General features: G+C 46.8%; 1 protein-coding gene across 1 annotated transcript; it reads right to left on the reverse strand.

Annotated features, from left to right (window-relative positions):
- Positions 1-1,527: 1,527 nt before the first annotated feature.
- GPR139 (G protein-coupled receptor 139) lies at positions 1,528-18,797 on the reverse strand. The gene is made up of 2 exons (XM_021539793.3): positions 18,606-18,797; positions 1,528-5,870 (listed from the first exon to the last, which is right to left on the reverse strand). Exons 1-2 carry the CDS (start codon positions 18,724-18,726, stop codon positions 4,936-4,938), a joined length of 1,056 nt encoding a protein of 351 aa, XP_021395468.1. The 5' UTR covers positions 18,727-18,797; the 3' UTR covers positions 1,528-4,935.
- Positions 18,798-19,701: the final 904 nt, after the last annotated feature.

Here is a 19,701-nt window from a genome sequence, read left to right on the forward strand (position 1 = left end):
TCAGAAATGCAGATCCTGCAAATCCAGCCCCAGCCTGCTAAGAATGAATTATTTAATTGTTCAGGACTATATGAGGCTGCTTTTTAAAATTCTACTCTTCTTGGTGGGCTTAAAGAGTGTTTGAAGAACTGAAAGCTGAGGCAGAAGTTGGTGTGAGTTCAGTGGGGTGTGCTGGAGTGGCCCCACCTGCAGCACCCACAGTGAGAGCTGCTGAGGGAATTGTGGCTTACTGCAGAACTGCTCTGAGTACCTGCTGGCTCTCATGGTTCTCCTGCTCCCCTCAGCATGAGATGGGATGAATGGACACTTGAGCTGTCCTTTGAGCTGGGTTAGGGACCTGCCAGCTCCCAGGAAGCACGGTCCCGATGTGTTTTGCCACCTGCCTCCTCTCATAATTCTGTGCCTGAACCCACCAGGCTCCATTTAAAACCAGGGGGCAGATCTGGGCTGTTAACAAGGCTTTTGCTGAGCCTTCCTGCTATGGGAGTTAGAATGTCTTCTAACTTCCAGGACAAATTTACCTGAGGAAAATTCGTAACTGCTTCTTTTTCTTCCAGCTCAGTTTAATCGAATTTTTCTGCACTTCTATTTATCCCTTTATATACATATGCATATAGCACATGAAGTCTTATAAAATGCAATTAATACCATACTGTATTGTTAGAAGTGTCTGTGATTACAGTCTGGGATTTTTCTCAGCTGCTTTGTGTTGGTGACTCATTGTCATTCAAGCCCAGCTGGCACAACTGGGTTCTTGGTTTTTTCTGACTGCTGAGGTTTTATAGCAAATGTATTGTTACAGGCAGACAAGGGGAGAGCCTTGTGTTTATTACTGTTGAATTCATCCCATTTTTATCACTGCCATCTGCAAGGTCATCTGATTCTTACATGAAACACCTGTCCTTCAGTCCTGTGCCAGCAGTATAATTCCATTTTTATAACCTGTACACTTCATCAGTACTTCTCATGCCACAGCTGTTAATGAAAGAATTAAGACAGGCAGACCCCAGGCTCCTTGCTTAAGGAACAACTCAGATAAGCTCCATCAAGTCTGACAGTGCCCCTTTCCCCTCATTTGTCTCTTTGAAGCTGTATTTTAAACCTGTTCCCAAGCCTTTTACAGCAGGGAAATCTGACAAGCACTTCCTGCATGGTCCTCTCAGTGTGCTTAACCCTTCAGTGTTTGATCTCCAAGACATTTTCTGGTCTCTTGATCTCTTCTGATCTCTTGAAATTTTCTGGTCAGGTTCTTCTCTATTCTCTGCTTAGTTTTAGTATTTTTTGCCCTTTTACTTCTCCAGAGAAATAAGGAGCTTGATCCCAGACAGATTTACATTTGCCAGGGGTATGAAATCTGCAGTGTTAGTCATGTTCATTTGAAAAAATGTTTAGCTTCTTCCATGTGCAGTCTCCTGAGGTTCAGAATCCACTTTCTATCTCCTATTTGTAGTGTATCATAAATATCTATAAATCAGAAGTATATAATAAGAATCCATAAATCAAACTATAGCCCCAAACACGGTAGTAAGTTATGCACCATAATTTATTATAATACAAACAAGTTTGTCAAACACAATATATTGTCTACTTATGAAAATATCAATATTCACAATTTAAATAGGTGATAGGTCCCATAATTTTATATACCAGCAACTCATCTAAAAAGTATTTTGTTCCTAGCTGTGGTCTTCAATAACGTATACCTATTAGTAATTGTAAAACTGTCCATTCACAGCTTATTTTTTCTAATTGTAGATATTTGAAATATAAATTAGAGTACAAAAGACCATCCCCACAACAAAGATGGTTTTGTCTCCAGGATGTTTTTCCCTAAATAATGACACTATATGTGCTTGGTTAAGTTTTTACTATTGGAAAATTAGGATGTACAAATAATACAACAAGACAATGGCTAGTTAGCAACAGTCATTGCAAGATGCTTCACACAACCAAAAATAAGGCAAGTATTATCAACAGCAGCTCCCATATGGCAGACTAAAAAGTCAAGGCTTTATTATCCAAACTGGAGTCTAAGAAGGCTTTGAATGTTTGCTAACAAGATATAGCTTGATCCAAGGCCCTCCTAAAACGATGGGGATTGGAAAAACCAACCACAAAACCCATGAGCAACCTTCCCTTTTGACTTCAAAGGGCTTTGGAAGCAAGCTTTTAAAGCCCTAAATTATCAGAAGTGAAATGATCAGTCCACTGTACATGAAAATTGCACCTTGTCATTTCTAAAAGGATATGGAAAACGATTGCGAGTTTTTCCAAATAAGTTACAAGAATTTAATGCATTATTTTTCATAGGGAAAAAAATATGCAGAAAGATTTTTGTTTTTAAATACTGCAATTTACAAAAATACATTATCAGGACAGAAAAAATCAGATGACACTGACAGTTTGCAGGATAAACATTATGTTACAAAAATTAATAAGTCACAGCATGTGAATGGCAGCATATGCCATGCACTTAATTGAATTTTTTTAATAAATAAAAGCCCTAAACATTCACTATTTTCTTTAAGGTTACTATTATATTAAGTAGAATAGTGAACTTCTTGTATAAATAGGTATTTTTTCAATAGATACATTCTCGAAAATGAACCACTTATCTATATAGATATTGCACTTCAGACTCATTCACATTTAACTCAGACAAGCATTCCTCATAACAAATGTAGAATAAAAATAAGTTATCAATACAGTGTTTTTCCAAAATGAAACATACAGTACCTTTTCCATAAGGTAACTTTGGTTACTATCAACTGACAAAGACCAGGGGGAGGTTTCTGAGAGAAGGGCAGGGAGGATGGCCACAAAACTGATTTTCTGTAAAACACTGTAAAGGGAGCAATAATTTTAACCTTGTCATGACAAATACAGCAAGGCTAAGCATCCCTTTTACACTTTATTATTGCAAGGGTGAAGCTTTGAGATCACAAGGATGAACAGCCAACAGACTGAGACACTCATTTCTCTTTGGGGACATTTAAATGGATGCCATCCCTTTGGTGGGTGAGGCTGGAGAGGGTCAGCTTTTGCCCTCAGCCCCCATTTCCCCAGCTGTGCTCCTCCCTTGCTCTGGCCTGGGGTCCCTGGGGTGCCTCAGCACCTTGCAGAGAATTGCTGAGCAGCTCTGCCACGGGGGGGGCCCTGGCAGCGTGTGGTCCTGGGGCCCTGGGCACCCCTCCCTGCCCTGAGTGAGCCCGGATCTCTCTGAACACCCCTTTGCCTCCTGGTGCCCATGGCCTGTGCCTTCTGCTGCCATTCCCTTCTGGGGAAGGTGAGCCTGGGTTTGGTGGGGCTGGCTCTTGCAGGATGTGGGTACCAGGCATCGTGCAAACACAACCTCTGTGCACAAGGGAACCAGGCTCTTGTCTTCACTTGGCATTTCTTAGGGGATTTGCACCAAAGCTGAGCCATCCATGTGTTTTAGAGAGATGTTTTCAGCCCTCTGATCCCATCCTAGCAGGACTGACTGGATCCCTCCTCAGAGGACCTCTCTGTGTTAGCTCCTGATGCACCACGAGCTCCCTGCTGCCACTGGAGATGGGCACAGGCTCAAACACAGCGTTAGCACCAAGCTGCCACTGATCCTGAGGTTCTGCTGTGTGCACTGACTACGCTGTTCACCACACACCTTCACTGCCCTCACACCAGTGAGGCTCTAGTAAGTGCCCAATGAATAGTTTGTGGCATGTGGCTCCAAGAGGCCACATGCCAAGATCTGAAAGGGAAAGAAATTAAAAGAAATGCATTTTCAGCCTTCCTGTAAATCTCTTCTTTTCTATATTTAGCATTGATAGGATGCTGGTCTTTGAGTGTGAAGGAAGAGAAGTTAACCTCCTTTAAATAAGTGAAATACTTAGACAAGCTTAAACTAAGGCTTTAATGTTTTTAGTGCTGTTGAGTATTTAATTAATTTCTTTCACAGTTTTTTTTTTTTTTAAACAACTAAATGGCAAATCTGCAATAGGATGGTATCATCCATCAGGAGAAAATCTTAAATTGAGGTTTTTATACGTTAATCCCTAAAAGCCTGAACACAGGGGACAACTAACAGAATCTGTATTGATTAAGAAGGAATTTGAAGGCTCTGATCACTGCTCACAGGAGCAGCTTCAGTGAGAGCTCTGCTTTAGGCAGGACTTTGTTTCACCCTTGAAAGTCCTTAGACACCATGACTGAAATAGCTGGGGAAAGATGCTGCTTTTGTTCTTGGCTCTAGAAACATCCCTCCCTCCCTTGAGCTCCCCTGTCTCAGTCACATTCTTAAATAACAACTTAAAACATGCAAATATTGGCAGCTTGCAGGATTGCTTTCCATGCCAAGGCTGCATCAGGTACTGTATTGGTCCTCAAGCCTTGTTCAAATGAGCCCAAACCAGGCTTGTCACCATTGGTGTCTCACAGGCTGCCTCCTGCAAGGAAGTCTTGACAGCACAACTGTGTGTGGTGGCATTTCATGCCAGAATCAACACATAATTTTTGGCAAGTGCACACTCCAGAAATGGCACCTTCCACAGTACACAAAAGTATCTGTTTACTTTCTCAATAGCAAACTGATGGTCAAGTAAGGTTTTGTTGTGTTTTAAACGGTTGTAATTAAACACTGCTGTGGCTTTGCCCTTCTGATGACTTTGGATTGCACTGGTGTTGGGATGCAAAACGTTTGAGTGTGACTGAACACTAAGACTTGAACTCTGAAGCATATTCAAAATGCTATATAAGAGATGGAGGTGTTTGCCTTCTCACTTTTGCTCCTAAAATCAAGTGCTCCTGTTTCCTCCCGACAGTCTGATCTGCCCCTGGCCACCCAGGGAAATGAAATCCAATGACTTCTCTTCAAATCAGCCACTTCAGAAAATTACATCCTGAAGATGTAACCACTTGAAAGGAACTTGCACCCAGAAACTCCAACTATTGGCCTTTTCATGGTGATATTTTTATAGGCTTCCCATTCTTATCATACTGGTAAACAAGCATTTTGATGCAGTGAGAGTTGGCTGGGGAAATCCAAGGGCTGCTTGTTATGGAAAAGTTATGGTTTGTATAGAATTGCACAGGTTGCTTCTGACACTTAAAGAAGGCTTTCAAGGTGGCAGCTGCCATAGTGCGAAATCTTTTGCTAATAAAACAGTAGAGGAAGAAATTAATTGCAGTGTTCAGCAGTGCCAGCATATTGGCGATGTCCGACACAATATGGACCACCCAGCTGTTGTTTATAGGAGACACGTAGAGGTGATACAATATCATGATTATTCTTGGCGCCCACAGTATGGCGAAAATAGAAGTTATAGTAAATAAAATGGCTGTTGTTTTCCCTGTGGAGTACCCTCGCAGGCGGAAATTGCTCTTTCGCCGCAGCTTGTACACAATGATGGAGTTCAGGATGAAGAAGATGGAGCAGGGCACTAAGTACACGGTGAAGCAGTGGACCCAGATGAGGACGTGGTGCATGGATGTGCTGATGTAGTCTTCAATCCAAATGTTGGGCCACCAGTAGTAGGGGATGCTGGTCAGGAAGCAGGTGATGTAGACGCTGACGATGACTTTGCGAGTGCGAGCGGGGTAGGAGACCGTGTGGTACTTGAGGGGGTGGCACACAGCGATGTACCGGTCGATGGTCAGCGGGACCGTAATCCAAATCGACGTGTGGATGGAAGAAAACTCCAAAACCTCAATTATTTTGTCCAGTACCTGAGGCATCTGTTTGTTTAAGATGAAGTCTTCCATGAGGAAGTCAACAAAGACGATGAAGAAGAGAACCAGGATGTCAGCAGCAGCTAGAGCTAGAAGGTAATTATAGGAGGACTTCTGCCTGCGAGCTACAAGCTGGGAGAGGATGATGACTGTCAAGATGTTTGCTGTGGAGAAAAAAACACAGAGTTAGGCTATTAAGATGCAACATCAGCTTTTCTGAGCACTTCCTTAAAGTTCTTCAAGCACTTGGCAACATGATCACCTTAATAAAGTTCAAGAAACCAAAAGGAAAACACCCCAGTTGAGTCTCTCAGAGAAGGTGTTGCAATGACTGGAGCATGTGGCCCTGCTCTCATCTGTGGAATCCAATCCCTGAGCAGGGGGTGCCTGAGCACACAAAAGGAATGGTAGCATGAGAAAAAAAGCTCACTCACACATTTATTCTTATTTCCCACCTTGTTTTTTTCACTTTTTCATATAACAAGGGATGAATGAGAAGGGTTTATATTTATATAAACATCCCTTGTAGTACTTGAGGGGTTTGCTGGAGCACTAAGGTGTAGCCAAATTGTAACTATTTCCTCTCGTTTACTAGAACTTACTGTGTAGTCTTGAATTGGAAAAAAAAAATTCCTATTATTCCTACTATCAGTTTGGCTAGAATGAGACAGACAAGATTGTTCCCATCAGTAGCTGGTATCACTTGGCTAGAATACTTGAAGAAGAGCTTAAAAATCAGACTTCTGCTTTACTGTACAAGTGACTGCCAAATGTTTGTAGTTGATACTTTCCAAAGTTCTGTAAATCACCTCTTCTGTGCATTCAGTGCTTCAAACATTTCTGCCAGCTTTGATGGATTTCCCAAAACAAATCAACAATAATTGTAAAGATGTCTTTAAACCAGAGAATAAGGAAGTTGGTAACAAAAAGGTAATGACAGTCTAGGACATGTCCTACAGTTGAAAATGCTTGATTTTTAAAAAACTGTTTTACTTGGCACTGAAAAAACTTCCTTCTTCATGAATGCCTTCAAAGCCTGCTGTCTGGGAGCAGATTTCTGCCACCAGGGAAATGAACTGTAGCAGAGTGAGTGATCTTGACTAACAGCCCTTACCTATTTTTTGTTAACTGAATGTATTAATTTTATATCTTGAAAAAGAAAAAAAAAAACCAAACATGACAATCAACTGACTCTTCTCCTATATTTAAAAAAAAAAAAAAAAAAAAAAAAAAAAAAAAGAAGCAGCACGATCTTTCCAATGGTACTCTCTCAAATTGCCTTCAGGGGAATTTTCCCAATTCTGTCCTCCATTTATGTGAATGCAACTGCATTGATTTCAGCTCAGCACAGACGTGGGAGACAAGAGGTGATACAGCCAGAACTGCTGTGTCATTTTTCACTTACTTGCTTAGAAATGCCTCTGCTGTGCCTGCTGATGAGCCCTGGAGATGCAGTGAGTGATGTACTGTCAAGGAAATCCTCGAGCTGGACTGTTTATCATGGCTCTGCAGCCACTGCTGCTTTTGGCCAGCCAGGCTGACTGGCTCAGCTTCCCAGATATTGGATGTGACCCACGGGGTGCATCTTCTCTTTAACTCCTCTGGATCTGACTCATTCCAGCCCCAGCAGCTGGAGCCAGTGAGCAGCACGGGGGATGTCTGGAGGCACTGGTCCCTGCTGATAGCTGTGGCCTGACTGCCAGAGCAGCTCCTGCAGGGATGCTGAAGCTGTGCTGTGTGCAGGTACAGCAGCCCTGCTCCTCACACTTTCTGCCTATTTCAGGGGTCCTGCTGATGGTTCTAACCCCACTCTGTTTTGCTACAGAAGCAGATCTATGAGCAGTCCCTTGTACCCTTTGCCCCTGCCTCTCTCAGGGATCCCAGCCACAGCAGTGTGCTGAAATGCAAGTTATCTACCTAAGGCCAGCTAGCCCTGCTTGGTGAGGCAGATTAGAAAATTGATCTGACAAAGTACACACCAGATCTACCTTTTTTTTCTTTTTTTTTTTTTTTTCAGGAGTTACTGTACCTTGTATTGGAAATGCTTTCCTGGGATCACATTAGAGGTTTTTCTTGCTGGATGATATGAAATATAGTAACAACATTTACTTTGTGAAAAAAGATACATTCTGGGCTGCAGCAGAAAGTTGCCAGTCTGCCAGTGTCTTAGAACAGGGTCTGTGAGTATTTTTCCTGCTACAAACTGTTTAGGGAAAGTGTAGATGAGCTGTGGATGCTTCAGTCCTGCATCCATTTCCTAGCCAGTGTCAAGTTGGTCTTTGGTGTGTCCTCAAACAGTACCTAAATCTCAGGAAAATTGAAAAATGGGTGGATACACCACTCTGTGTGACCAGCTGTGTCCTTGTGCCAGTCTCAGTAACTCCTGTCTCCTCAGTGTCTTGCTCTCCTGTGGGCAAAAATTACCCACTGTGGGTGAAAGGTGATAGAAGAGTATTTGTGACCAAATTTTAACCCTGCTGACACTAATTCTTGCACTAGCATGGTAGTCTGTGATGAGAACTATGGCAGAGATGATGATGATGATGATGATGATGATGGTGATGATGGTGATGATGGAAATATAAAAATACTTGTGTCTGCTGTAATGTAGGTGGATCTACGTAGAGCTGCTGGATAGATCAGTACCCCTAAATTGTCCTGGATGGTATACTGCCCATTTCTTGCAGTGTATTTTCTAGATACTAAGTGGTTAAGATCATTTGAATTTGAAAGAGATTGATCACTGTGCTGGGAGATGATTAGGGGATGACAGATGGGAATTTATGCCAGCATCACTTGCTGCAGTGCAGTATTCTGAATTTATAAATATCTGTTTGAGAACCAGGGCTTGATTGGGGACTAGCTGGCTGAAGCCTTGAGGTGCTGCTGGCAGATTTAGAAGCAACTGGACAAAATGGCAGTCTCAGTTCTTTCCCTCCAGTCATGAGGACATGAGACATTTGAGACACAGCATCCAAGAGTCTCTGATACCTGAACACCTTTGTTCCAGGCTTTGTTCTAAGGCAACCTTCTAACTCAGCCAGGCTTCACCACAGGACACCTACATCCCTCCTTTGACACCTCTTCTGACTTTATCAGCTCCTGGGTACAAACTGCAGCACCAAAATTCATGCCATTGGAAGTTCTTAGTGTCTGAGAGGGATCTTCCTTTAGGAGTAACTTTGGTCCCTGTGTGGCTTTGGATTTACTTCCCATACCAAAGCTGTGCTGCCTTGGCTGCAGAGCCTGGGCAGTCTTCTGTGCCTCAAAGCAGTGCCTGCTCCCTAGGGCACAGTCTTGCCCCCAGCTTCTCGTTTTGTGGATTACAGTCATCACTCAAATAGTGTCTAACTTGGCCTTTGCAGGGGATTTGAAGAGCTCCTTTCAATCACTATTTTCAACACATGTGAGCTTAATCAGGAATGATTGTATCTGTCTAAAGAAGAAATAGGCACAGTTCTGGGCTTTATTTGTGGGTTTTGTTTTTTAAATTGAGAGCACTTTGCACGTACACAGCAGCCTGTGCAGTCAGTGGCCTTTACAACGCCAGCAGTAGCCCCCTGCACTGGGAACAGGGCTGGTGCTGTAGTTCAGCAGTTCAGCTTCACAAACCACCTACATGAAGCAGCCACGAGTGTTGATCACTGAGCGTGATAAACATTAGGTCATGGAATATAATGGACACCTTTTACCCAACACAGTTGTTGCTAGGATCACCACAAATTATTGTGTAACGTGTGAAACTTCTCTGGAGCTTAGCAGTAGTCACCTGACTGGCACAGAGAGACAGCTTACAAATGGGAAATTTCAAGTTGCTTCAGAAAAAATGTTAGTAATACCTCCTTTTCAGATTTAAGAACTCCAAGAATGTAAGTACAATATGCTAAAAATAAGCTGTGAGAAAAAGGGATGTTCTGGCTTGATGGGAATAGATTATTTCCTCCAAGCTAGGAGGCAATATTCAAATGTAAACAGGTACTTTGTCTAGCAGGCAGATCTGACCACGGTTCCTAACACAGCTGCTCACCAATAGCTGCCAGACTGGAGATGAGGATGGCATTCAGCCCTTATTTTGTGTGGGAGCTCTCTGGAGAAGCTGATGACAATGGGTGATTTCTGACAAAGGTGCTACATAACAGAGGTTCTTAACAAAAGACAACCAAGAATATTGTGGCAAGGTAAATACATTATAATTACTTATGTTGGCTGTAGCTGGTTATGTGATCTTTTTAAATGACCTCTGGATGCTGTTTGCCCTTAAAGGCGATAGGTTAGGTCTACATTTTCCTCTTACAACCAATGTAGATCAAACTCAGTACTAGAGCAGATGGGGACAGACTGAACAGTGCTTCAGTTTGTTCCTCTCTTTTATTATCATATCCTGAGTTAAACTGTTGTGAAGCATAAAGGGATACTTTATAGAATATAATTAGTGCAATACAAGTTTTGTCTTCCCAGGGAGTTCCTGTGAGGATTGGTTTTTGAAAATAAATGGATTTATTTGTTGTTCAGCTGTCTGAGTGTTGTCAAACAGCACACAGCAAGGCACCCCATGAGGGAAGAGCTATCAGCTTCTGCTAGTGACTGCATCATCTCCAAGGGAATGGAGAGGGGATATATGCCAAAAAAAAAAAAAAAAAAAAAAAAAGGAGAAGAAAAAAAAAGAGCATCATAAAACTACGGCAGGCACAGATGCAGGATTGCTACTGGAGGAGATTTCACATCTTGTGCAAAGGCTCTCGTGTGGCTTGTGCTTAGAAAATCCCATGTGCAGGGACAGGCCATGCCAGTTCTGAGGTGGTAGAGGATGGCCAAGCTCCTGTCCGGGACAGCCCAAACTCCCTCCTGTGTGCAGGAGCCTGGGTTAGCTACTGCCAGGAAAACACAGCACGGCCTTGTGCTTCCAAGTCACAAGTGAATAAGGCAGCTGTGCCAGAGGCCAGATCCTGACAATGAAATCTGCCCTCTGGGGCTGTTTTTCTCACTGACAGCATTTACTAGCTGAGATGGCCCTGGGGAAGGATGCAGTGAATGAGGTACTCTGCTCTGCAGCTGGCATTGGCCATCAGTGGGGCACAGAGGCCAGAGAAGGATTTCAGTCCAGCACAAGCACTTCCTCACTGTTGGAGGGCACAGCCACAGCAAATGGCTTGGAGCTGCCAGGGGCTGATACTCCCTTTGCCAGCACCGAGGCTGGAGTGCAGCAGATTGTCTGGCTGAAAGGTGTCACTACACCGTGCTGCTTTTGGCTCTCCTGGACCACTGGAGTTTTTCTGGAGTAGTCTGTATAAAATAGAGCTATTGCTGCAGTATGAGAATGGCCCAGAAGGAACACTGGGCTGGGATGCGGGGAGGTTCTGGTTTGGGCTCACTGAGGCCACATGTATGAATGTGACAGGATCTGGTTCTCCTCTTGCCATATTCACCCTCCTTGTCCACCTTCATGAGATGGCCCTGCAGAGCAAAAAGTCTCTAATGAGTCCCAGAAAGTCCTCCTGCCACATCAAAGCCTTATTTAGAGGTACCTACACAAGGATCAAAATGTCTAAAATGCATATCTCAAAGTCTAGCCTTGTATCTTGCTACTAGAGCAGTACAGCTTTCTGATGGAAACTGGTGCTGGGAACAGAAAAAGTGATCTGCAAAACAATGCAGAAATCATAAAAGGAATTTGGTTATTCATGCAACGTATCTGGACAGACAGGGATTTTCAAGGCCATGTGGGTATCTCATTTGGCAAGTGTCTGTGGCTTCTAAATGTGGGCTGTCAGTGCAGTGTAAGGGGTCTCAAGCTGAGTAACTCGAGCTCCAGGGTGACAAAACCCTTTTGATACCAAATGCCAAAGTACTGAGGCAGGTGCCAAAGGTGTTTCATGGGATGACTGGGATGGAGAGAGGATGTGATTTCATAAGGGCATTGCCATGAATTCTTTACTGAACATGAATAATTAAGAGGATTTTACCTTTGATTGTGGTTTTGCTAAAATAAACCAGTCTTTATGTCTTCCTAAAGCATTAGGTAATGCAATAGGAGCTCATGCTTGCAAACCCCATGGCCAAGCTTTCTCAGAGACAACGCCAATTTTACACAGTATGCAGGAAATTACAGGCTTTGTAAAACCACTGCAGTTTGGCTTTATTCCCCCACGGAGAATATACTGCATCCCCACTAGATATATCACTCCTTGGTGTGGTAGTCAGGACATTGAAGAAAACATACTTGGAGTGAACAAATATGTGAGAAATATCTTAGTCTGATGTAACTGACAGGTCATTTGTCTTGAGACCCAAAGCAACCTCTAGAGCACCTGTCCATGCAGACAGTACTCCATATGATGGAAAAGATGGAGAGGATTAATGACTGTACATTGCAGGGACTCTGTTTCAGGTGGCAGAAGGGAAGATTTCAGCATTACAATAGGCAAGCTTCTCTTTTCTTCCATGGATGAAGGGATAAAATTCTTTTCGGTCATCTTCTGTACTGCTAATTCTCGTCCTGCTTGGCTGCTGCACTTCATTCTCTCTGCACAACCACACTGGGGTCCTGAGGGGCAACCTAATACCATCTTCTCCCATTAAGTCACCCTAAGAACAGCACCAAGGGCATTCCAGACATTGGGTTTTAGTATCTATAAGTACATATCTGTATTCTGCAAAATGAAAATTGATTTGTATGTAAGGCCTCCTGTGATCAAGGAGTGAATTTTGGCTTTGTTTCCTTTTCTGGTGTCTCAAAGCTAACGAGAAAATATATTTTAAACTCAAAAAGACCACCTGAAACAGCAGGTGGAAGCTTTTGTGGACAGGGATTGCTTTGCCCTTGGTGTGTGAAAGCAGAGCCCACACCCCACCAGGACTTCTCGTGTTGTTTGTTTGCCTACACCGAATTGTGACGTGTGTGGTTAAAGGCCTTCTGCTGGCTTCTTTCTGCTGATTCACCTCTGTTTCACAGAAGGGAGCAGAAAGAGGATGAGGAGGAGAGAACTAAGTAAGGGGGTGGATGAAGAACAGCAGGATATTAGACTGCCTAGTGCTTCTGACTGTTTTGACTTTACAACTGGGGGCTCTGCATTACCCACCTACCGTGAAAACTGGCTGTGCTCTCTCTTTTGTGTCATTGTCATTTCAAGGAAAAATGTACTTTGGAGTTTTTCCTTTCCAATCCATATTAGCAGCCTGCCATGCAAGGTTGTGCACTTCATAGTCTGCTGAGCCTCCCAAATATGGCACCTCATTATCATTACAGCCCCGACAGTGTTGCTTCCTACTGACGTGGCAGAAGAAATCCAAAGTTAGCAATTGCACTCTGTCTAGTGGCATCCAGAAATGTACAATCAACTTCTCCAGAATCCATGCATTAGCATGGATTCAGCCACATGCTGCCTTTCAGGCTGCAAGATTTTAGCAGCTCTGTATGTACTGACCAAACAAAATCACTTCCATCTGCACACCTCTGCTGTCATCAGTTCTGTGCAGGAACAGAATGAATCTATTATTTTTCATAATGGTTTTCTCTCCTAAGGAACAAGCATTCATTTTACAATAGGAAATGACTCATTTTAAGCATGTTAGCAGCAGTTTTGTTCCTCTCTGTCCAGTACTGCTACTGTAAATGAGCTGTAGTGGCCTTTAGTTGCTCCAATAGCCAAGCTAAAGTTCTGGCAACCTATTTGTCCCTTTTTAGTAGGATGCAATGTACTGGCCTTGCATCCAATTCAGATTTTAAGTCAGAGAATATATGGCCTTTGAGTAATAAGGGTGGTTGAATTAGGTCTCAGGAGGGTTTGGTTCTTATTCACTAATGAGCGGCAGCAGAAGAGTGCTGTTTTTTGAGTGCTGTTTTTTCAAGGTCATAACTCTACACTGTAACAACTCTCCCACTCATATTTTCAGATCTTCCTTTAGCACTTCTATTTTTCAGGTATGCTGCTATGAGAAAGACTATTTATCCAGGTGCTGGAAATGGTCTCTTTAATCAGGAGCCTGTACTGTGACTGCAGAAGAATACACTAGGCAGTAGATGGCAAGAATCCAAAACAAGTCAGGCACTTCTACAGTGCTGTGTGCTCTGTGTACACCTACCTCTGCCTGCTTTGGCATTTACTGCTACTACACACCACGTGAGTCACCAACAAACATTGCTACCTGTTCCCCTTACTGCTCGTGGTACCAGCTGGGTCACAGCTGTGAGCACAAGGACAGCAATGCTCTCCACACTCCCCACACAGCCGAGGAGTGGAGGGAACACAGCTGGGCTGCTGCATGGTGGTGGTCTCTTGATCAGGGGTGCTCAGCCCACCAACAGTACCTGCCTTGCCAGGATGATGACCCAGGCATGCACATCTCCCAGACATTCTCCTTATTCCAAACTTTATATAGAGAGAAGGCTCCAGAAGGATCAGGTCTCCATCTTTTCACCTTGCCTACGCCTATACTGCAGTTTGCACAGGCACAGTGCACCCATGTGTCAATCCAACACCCTGGGAAGCATCTGCCTTGCTGTGCAAGCCAGTCTGTAATCTGTTAGGGCAAGGTCCATAAGTGATCTGTCTTGTATCTGTCTCTTCACGGAGTGTTAAACCAGTTAGGCACCCCTGCTGAGCTGACATGTTCCTCCAGGTGAGGACTGCAGCTCCTCTCCCTCCACATGGAGCCCTGTGAATGCACTCTGTGCTTGGCTGGGCTTTGAATGACCCAGGTTGTCCCCATCTCCACGTCACCTTGTTCAGCAGCAGGTCTGACATGAACACTGCCTGTTTGCACCTTCCAGCTGGGAGCATCCAAGCACATCCAGGCTGCTCTCCCAAGCTTGTGAAGTCCTGAATCTACATTTAGATCATTGTGACTGGTTTAATTCAAAAGCCTAAAGTACAAATAAAAGAAACAGTTGTGGACCAGGCTCCTGAACTTTGGAGTGGCACTTCCCTGGGGTATTGCTGTGACTCTGTTGCCTCCTGGAGATGCTGTAGGTGTTGTGCTTTCTGTCACTGGGATGCAATGATCCCTGGAGCCAAGGCACATCCCAGGTAGGCAACTGATGGAGCAAAATGGAACCAGCAATCCCACTGGGACTGCCTAAGAAAGCCAGATTTCACTCTGCCTCTCACACTGTCAGGAAATGAGCCCTGGGAACTTGGATCAGGCCAGATCCTGATCTAGGAAATGCTGATGCTCTGTCCTTTCAGCAGCAATACACTCCTATTCCTGATGGAAAAGTGACTGCATGCAAGGCAACTCCATTGCTGCTGCTCCCCCTAATGAAGCAGGAATCAAGGTCAACGCCAGGTGTCTGCAGCAAGCAGTGCTGCTTCTGTGCCTGACCTTCTTGGTTGTGTTCAGTGGCCCCACCACAGAAGGAGCTCTTTGGTGCAGCTGCTTTGTGCAGCTCTCACTGACAAAGGGACTGACTGAGAGTGATACCTGTTGATCTTTGCTTTCTCACCTTTACCAGCCCCCTCTTGGACTGAATCAGAGCAATTTATTCCCTGCTCCATGTCCAATACCATCCCTTCCCTAGCGTTTTCTCACACTAAAGCAAGAAATACTTCTATTAAGACTTTTTCCAGCCCTTCTCTTGCCTCTCAGCTAACTGCAGGTGCTTCAGAGGTTCTCTCTGACAGAAAAGGGGAGTATAGGGTTAACAGAGCAGAGGCTGCAGAACAGCTCCAAAAATGCTCCATAAAACATTCCCCTTTAAATGGGAGAGGACCCCACTTCCAGTGCTTCTGCCTCCTCCTTGCACTGGCATTTTCTCCTTGTTCCCTGCAGCCTTATCCTGAGACACCCCACTCCTGCGAGCAGGACCGTGTACCTGCAGGACACCTTTGCACGCCTGCACTCAAGTTTCAAAAAACTGTCTCAGCCTTACCAGCCTCTGCTCAGGTGGAAAAGAAGCTGCCTCCTGGCCCAGCAGTCTGAAGGCACAATGACCCGTGGTAGGGCTGCAGGCACCTCGGGTGCAGTACCAGCCCTGCAGGGTCAGCATGCAGTGGTGGCTCCCTAGGGTGCAGCCTGGTCCTTATCTCTGTGTGCTACTGCCAGAGCAGGGCTGAAGGGAGTTCACTTTGCTCTCCTCTCTGCTTTTTACAGGATTTCTAGTTCCTGGTTGAACAGAGAGGGAGAATGAGCCACTGCTGACAACAGGGTCTGCTGAGGTGCCTGGCTTATACAGGGGTGGGAGGCAGAGGATGCTTCTACTGCACACACAGCCAGGCCTGGCAGTGCTTGGCCTCAACGTGGAGTTGTTGAGTTAGTGAATTTTCCTTCAGACAGTACAGCAGGAAAGGCAGAAACAGTTAACTGGCTTCTCTTTTCCTAAGTCTATCTTCAAGATTTGTGGCAAGGAGTTAACGCTTTCCATTTCAGTGAAAAACTGCACTAGTGCTGTGTTTGAGGACAGGGCTTCTTTTAAATTCTTGGCATCAGACGGAGCTGATTAAGATCCCACATAGTTCAGGACTCTTTTTCTAACAGCCAGTAAAGTCTGCTACCTTTACAAATTTCTAATGTTAAAAACTGAAGAGCAGCTTCAAATTAAAACATGAAAAGCTCTTTTTAACACTGCTGTCACCCTGTACCCCATCCTCAATGAAGCCTGGCAGTGTGAGTCTTCCCCCAAGCACATCCAGCTTGTTCTCATCTCTGTGAAGTCTCATGAATTTCTCGTGCACTCAGCACACTGTGCATTTACTCAGCATACTGTACATGTGCAGTGAGTCCAGGTGTCAGTGCCAATGCTGTCCTCAGACAATGTGCTCTGGACACATCCACACCTGACGTAAGCCCACTGAACCCAGCAGTGCTGCACCACCACATGCTTTGGCTGGTTCTGTTAAGCACTGTCACTATGTCACTGCTCTATTCAACTGATGTCTGATCCCTTGAGAAATGCAGGAGACCACTGCTAACTCGGACCATGTCTGATTTTAACCATGTTCTTAAAGTGACAGTGTTAGGTCTGTAATTACAATGCAGTGTCCTCAGGGAGCTGGTGCAAGTATGTGCAGAATGTTCATTAAGGATTTTTCTTGTCTGTGCACTCAAGACTTTTCCCCATTTCAGAAACATACAAAGGCAAGCTTAGCCACAGACTACTTCTTCACCTGATGATCCTGAGAGGGTTTTCTCAGTTCCTAGGAGACTGGTGCTGAAATCAGAGCCTGTCATTACTATGGACATCTAGGAAGCCCCTGAGGAATTAATAAAGAGGAAACTACCTCCTGTTCCTGCTGGCTGGGTCTCTTCAGGTCAAGGCTGAGATTCATCAATATTTTGGAGCTCCGATACTTGCCTGTGCCCTGCATCCTCTGTGGGTAAATACAGAACTTAACTTCCCAGTTCTCTGAACTATTAGCCAATTGGCAAATTTTAATTATAAGCCAGAAATAGGAAAAAAAAACCCCAAACCAAAACAACATAAAGCACATAAATTCATATGGAGAGTGGTAATTGCATGCAAGCTGCTCAGAGGCAGGCTTCTCTTCATGTCTGATTAAAATTTTTTCTACAAAATAATTGCTTAAAGAAGGAATTGAAGTGAACAAGCATTTAGAAACTGTAGAGTATTACCTATCATTGCTGCTTGCCATTCCACATGGCATGTAAAATGTGTAGCTCTACACAGACACAACCAAACTCTCCTTTATCACCCTTAAAATACCAATTCACCTTGGTGCATCTGAACTTTTCCCCAACTTATTCTACTTGTCCTTGGGATCACTCTAAGTCACTCTCAGGCTGGAGCTGTTAAGTCAGTGAGCAAGACATGCTGTTTATCCACCCAAGCTGTGCTGGGATGGCAGCTCTGCCCACTGACTACTGCAGCTCCCCTCGGTCCTGAGTGCAAGGACCTCATGGCAGCCAAGGCAGCCCCCTCCGGGAGGAAGCACCTGCTCAGTCTGGGCTCACACAGTCCTGCCGATGTGATGCTCGAGTGGCATCTGCACATCTGGGGCTGTGTGCTGGCAGTGCTGCCTCACAGGTGCTCACATCCAAGCTTGGGACATCCTTTCCTCCCTTATTTATGCTGTCTCTAGCTTTTCTTGTTCCAAGCATTTCTATAAGGTCTTTGTCCCCTTTTTAAGCAGGAAATTTTGCTCAGGATTATACACTCTGGAGACCTCTGCCTGTCAGCTGGGACTTTCTTCCGAGCCCTGTACCTGCATTGAGGGGTCTCAGTGTCAGCATTGCCGTTGCCTTTGCAGCACACTGACCTCAAGACTGGACCTTCTACCTCCTGTCCTGCTCCACCAGCCGCAGGGACAGGCTCAAGAGTATGACAACTGTCTGCTAAGCTCCTGACAACGTGCTCCTTCCCCAGTCAAGTTCTGTGGCGGTGGCGCGTCGTTTCCTAAAGCCAGCCCTGCCCCACGGAGTCGGGTGGGGATCTGCAGCAGAAAAACTCGGCAGCTACAGCTGCGCTCACTGCCGGCCGGGCAGGCGCTCGGCGGGGACCCGGCCCCCTGGGTACCGCTCTGGTACTCGCATGGCCAAAAGGACAATGACACAAACTTCACCACAGGCTGACTCTGTATGTCAAGTTCAAAGTCAGGATGCCCGAAGCCGGGGAGAGGGCGAGGACAGGCAGGGACAAATCCCGGTGATGGAGGCAGCCCCGGGACGGCAGCCGGGCAGGGAGATGCTGCTGTCCGGGAGATGCTGGGGTCAGAGAGATGCTGCTGTCCGGGAGATGCTGGGGTCAGGGAGAAGCTGCTGTCCGGGAGATGCTGGGGTCAGGGAGACGCTACTGCCCGAACCGCCCGCGCTCACCCCGCCGGGCACGCGGAGCCCGGGGCATCCCGAGGACACCGCGGGCGCTCCCTCGCCCGCCCCGCCCCGCACAGCGGGCAGGAGCCGCTCCGGCCGGCGCCCCGCAGCCTCGCCCGTCCCGCGGCACTCACCCGGCAGCCCGAGGCAGAGCAGCAGGCTGTAGTAGACGACAGGTGCGTACCCCAAGCCGCAGCCATAGCGGTGGTGCGCCAGGAGCGAGCCGTTGTGGAGGTGGAGGTGGTTGTGCTCCATGGACCCGCCGTGCCCGCTGCCGGCGCTCGCTCCGCCGCTCGGGCCGCCCCTCGCACGCTCCGCGGCGGCGGCGAGCGCGGCGCGGCCCCGCGGCGGGCGGCGGCACATGGCGCGGCCCCCGGGGGCCGGCGGGGCCGGGCCGGGCCGGGCCGGGCGGGGCGGGGCGGGGCGGGACCGGCCCCGCCTCGGGCCGCCCCCGCCGGCCGGGCGGCGAGCGGGAGCTCCGCCGGGAGCCGCCGCCCTCCCGCTGGGCAGCTCGCCCCGCGGCCAGCGGCAGGAAAAGGGGTTCTTCCTCCAAGTTGGCGCACGAGTCAATAGGAGCAGGGCAGAGGCGAGGGCTGTCAGCGCCGTGCCTGCTGCAGCCCTGGGCTGTGCTTCAGACCGGCTGGGGAGCCAGGGGCTCATCCAGCAATGGGCGTTTGTGTCTGCGGTCAAAACGCAGAGCGGGTTAATAGTGCTCTGTCCCCCTCTTCTCCCGCAGTGCCGCGGGGCGAAGGACGGGGCGGCCAGCGGGGACACTGCCGTGCTCCAGCGGGGACACAGCCGTGCTCCATGGGGACACTGCCGTGCTCCAGCGGGGACACTGCCGTGCTCCATGGGGACACAGCCGTGCTCCATGGGGACACGGCCGTGCTCCATGGGGACACTGCCGTGCTCCAGCGGGGACACTGCCGTGCTCCATGGGGACACAGCCGTGCTCCATGGGGACACAGCCGTGCTCCATGGGGACACTGCCGTGCTCCATGGGGACACTGCCGTGCTCCATGGGGACACAGCCGTGCTCCATGGGGACACTCCCGTGCTCCATGGGGACACTCCCGTGCTCCATGGGGACACAGCCGTGCTCCATGGGGACACTGCCGTGCTCCATGGGGACACTGCCGTGCTCCAGCGGGGACACTGCCGTGCTCCATGGGGACACTGCCGTGCTCCAGCGGGGACACTGCCGTGCTTCAGCGGGGACACAGCCTTGTT

Source organism: Lonchura striata, chromosome 16 (assembly GCF_046129695.1).
Source record: "Lonchura striata isolate bLonStr1 chromosome 16, bLonStr1.mat, whole genome shotgun sequence".
Taxonomy (NCBI): domain Eukaryota; kingdom Metazoa; phylum Chordata; class Aves; order Passeriformes; family Estrildidae; genus Lonchura; species Lonchura striata.